This window comes from Propithecus coquereli, unplaced genomic scaffold, assembly GCF_000956105.1.
Source record: "Propithecus coquereli isolate 6110/MARCELLA unplaced genomic scaffold, Pcoq_1.0 Scaffold227, whole genome shotgun sequence".
Lineage (NCBI taxonomy): Eukaryota > Metazoa > Chordata > Mammalia > Primates > Indriidae > Propithecus > Propithecus coquereli.
Genome location: NW_012147808.1, coordinates 2,742,241 through 2,744,542, shown reverse-complemented (window position 1 = coordinate 2,744,542; position 2,302 = coordinate 2,742,241). Strand labels below are relative to the sequence as shown.

Here is a 2,302-nt window from a genome sequence, read left to right as displayed (position 1 = left end):
TGAGGCAAATAGTGGGCTAAATATCCTAATCCTATGCACTGATCTGGTAAATGTTATACTTCCTAGACATAGTAATGTTAATGATAGTTATTTCCCTTTTTTCTTTTCTTTTGGAAACAGCACCAGTGGTTCTGACAGCTCTCTCTCAGATGGTCTTCCTGTTCACCTGCTGAACATGGCAGATGAGGTGAGATTATATTAACTCTTACAACCCGGAAGTAGCAGCCTTAAAAAAATCACAATACTACTCAATAATTTGGTGAAATTTTGCAACTGTCCTAAGATCTACAGAAAATACAGCAATCGTATCCTAACTGGTCACCTTGCCCTGGAGTCTTTTATTTTGTCCTTTATAACTTTCTTGCTTAGGCTGGGTGCAGTGGCTCATGCCTGTAATCCTAGCACTTTGGGAGGCCAAGGCAGGAGGATTGCTTGAGGCCAGGAGTTCCAGACCAGCCTGAGCAAGAGCGAGACCCCATGTCTACAAAAAAATGGAAAAATTAGCCAGGCATGGTGGCGCATACCTATAGTCCCAGCTACTTGGAAGGCTGGAGCAGGAGGATTGCTTGAGCCCAGAAGTCAGAGACTGCAGTGAGCTACAATGACACCACTGTACTCTAGCATGGGCAACAGAGCAAGACCCTGTCTCAAAAAAATAGAAAAGTAAAGAAAAAACAAGAAGAAAAAATAATAACTTTCTTGCTTAATTATTAAAGCCACCTTATGGTAACAACCAAACTAATGATCAGGCCGGGCACGGTGGCTCACACCTGTAGTCCTAGCTTTCTGGGAGGCCAAGGCAGGAGGATAGCTGCAGCTCAGGGGTTTGACACCAGCCTGAGCACAGTGAGACCCCGTCTCTATCCCTAGGAACAAGAAACAAACAAACAAACAAACAAAAAGACAAACTAATGATCAGTTTAACCATACATCTAATGATCAGTGTTATCTGGGCCTGACATTATTGCCATAAGTAATCTGGTTTCATATTATAAATCACAGATATTTGGTTATTGGTATATGTTCCCCTTTGGCAGTGTATCTGTAATAGTGGGATTTGGGGGTGTTAAGTAGGGAGCAGCCTCTAGTAAGGAGGTAACTGAGCTGTCGATTGTCTGGGGAACCTGTGGCCTCAAGGTCACAGGTGGTCTCCAGATCTCCAAGTGCAGCCCATCGACCAAGTCCGTAACAGTCCTTTATTAAAGGGATTTGTTCTGTAAAATTTGGATTCGGTCAAAAGGCTGTACTCAAGGATCCAGAAGGCCACATGTGTCCCCAAGGCTGTGGGTTCCCCACCCCTGATAGCCTTTATGTCTTGAGTGTTGTGTGAAAAGTGTGCCATATGTGGGTGGACATAGCTCTGGAATCCTCAGTGACCAGTTTCTCTATTTCTGGAATAGTTGAATCAGAAGAAGAAGGCGCTTAAGAAGAAAAAAAAGAAGCTACGTCAGACTAGGAAACAGCGAAATGAGCAGTATCAGAAAAATAATTTGATGCAGGAGTTAAAGTTAACAGAAGAAACCCCCGTAAGAAAGCCCTGCTACCTATTTCTACTGTCCGATCACAGAGTATTCCATAGAGGGAGCAGGAAAAGAGGTTAAAGTTTACTCCAAACCAGAGGGGGATGGAGATTGGGAGAGGGGAAGGCTTTCTATTTTGAGGTCAGAGCCCTTCCATGAGTCTTCTGGACATCTCTGAGCAGGTTTCAGCCTTGGCCCACTGATCCTCTCCTATGCTCTGGCGTAGCAAGTCTGGCTTTAGACCAAGTCTGGATTTCTAGAGGAAAGAGATGGTACTGGAAGATTGGTGACTAAAGCTAGTCCGAGTGGATAGGTGACTGTGGGAGCAAGCCTGGTCCAGGTAAAGGACACTGCATAGCTCCCTCTCAGTCTTTCTCTGAGCTGCCACACTCAGACTGCACCATTTGCTTTCTAAAGCCAGAAGTGCTTTCAGAGCTGGTAGTTTTGCTGTTGGGTGAACTGGGTCAATTATGAATGGATCAATTCAAAAAGATTCTCTTTTCATTCATTCCTTCTAGGAAAGAGCAGGATATGCTTCTACTCTGCAAAAGCAGCCTACCTTTTTAAAAAATTCAGAGAATTCCCATTCTTCAACAATGAAAAATGAAAAACCAAGGTTCAATGAGGTAGTATTTTTGTTTGACTCTTTGTCACACACGTTCTTCTGATTTCTCCAATTAGCACATCTTACCCACAAGGTGAAAAACGCAATAGCCAATAGTCACCCTTACCTGTCAGTGCTACTGAGAGCAAGGGAAAATTAAAATTGGGGGTTGGCATGC

The 2,302-nt window shown here is 43.7% G+C and overlaps 1 protein-coding gene across 1 annotated transcript in view; it reads left to right on the top strand.

Annotated features, from left to right (window-relative positions):
• Positions 1-2,302, top strand: part of AGBL2 (ATP/GTP binding protein-like 2) — a 61,791-nt gene that overhangs the window by 55,599 nt on the left and 3,890 nt on the right. The window contains exons 9-11 of the mRNA XM_012645104.1: positions 121-187; positions 1,401-1,526; positions 2,039-2,146. Coding sequence (XP_012500558.1) covers positions 121-187; positions 1,401-1,526; positions 2,039-2,146 — 301 coding nt within the window. The remainder of the gene's footprint in view (positions 1-120; positions 188-1,400; positions 1,527-2,038; positions 2,147-2,302) is intronic.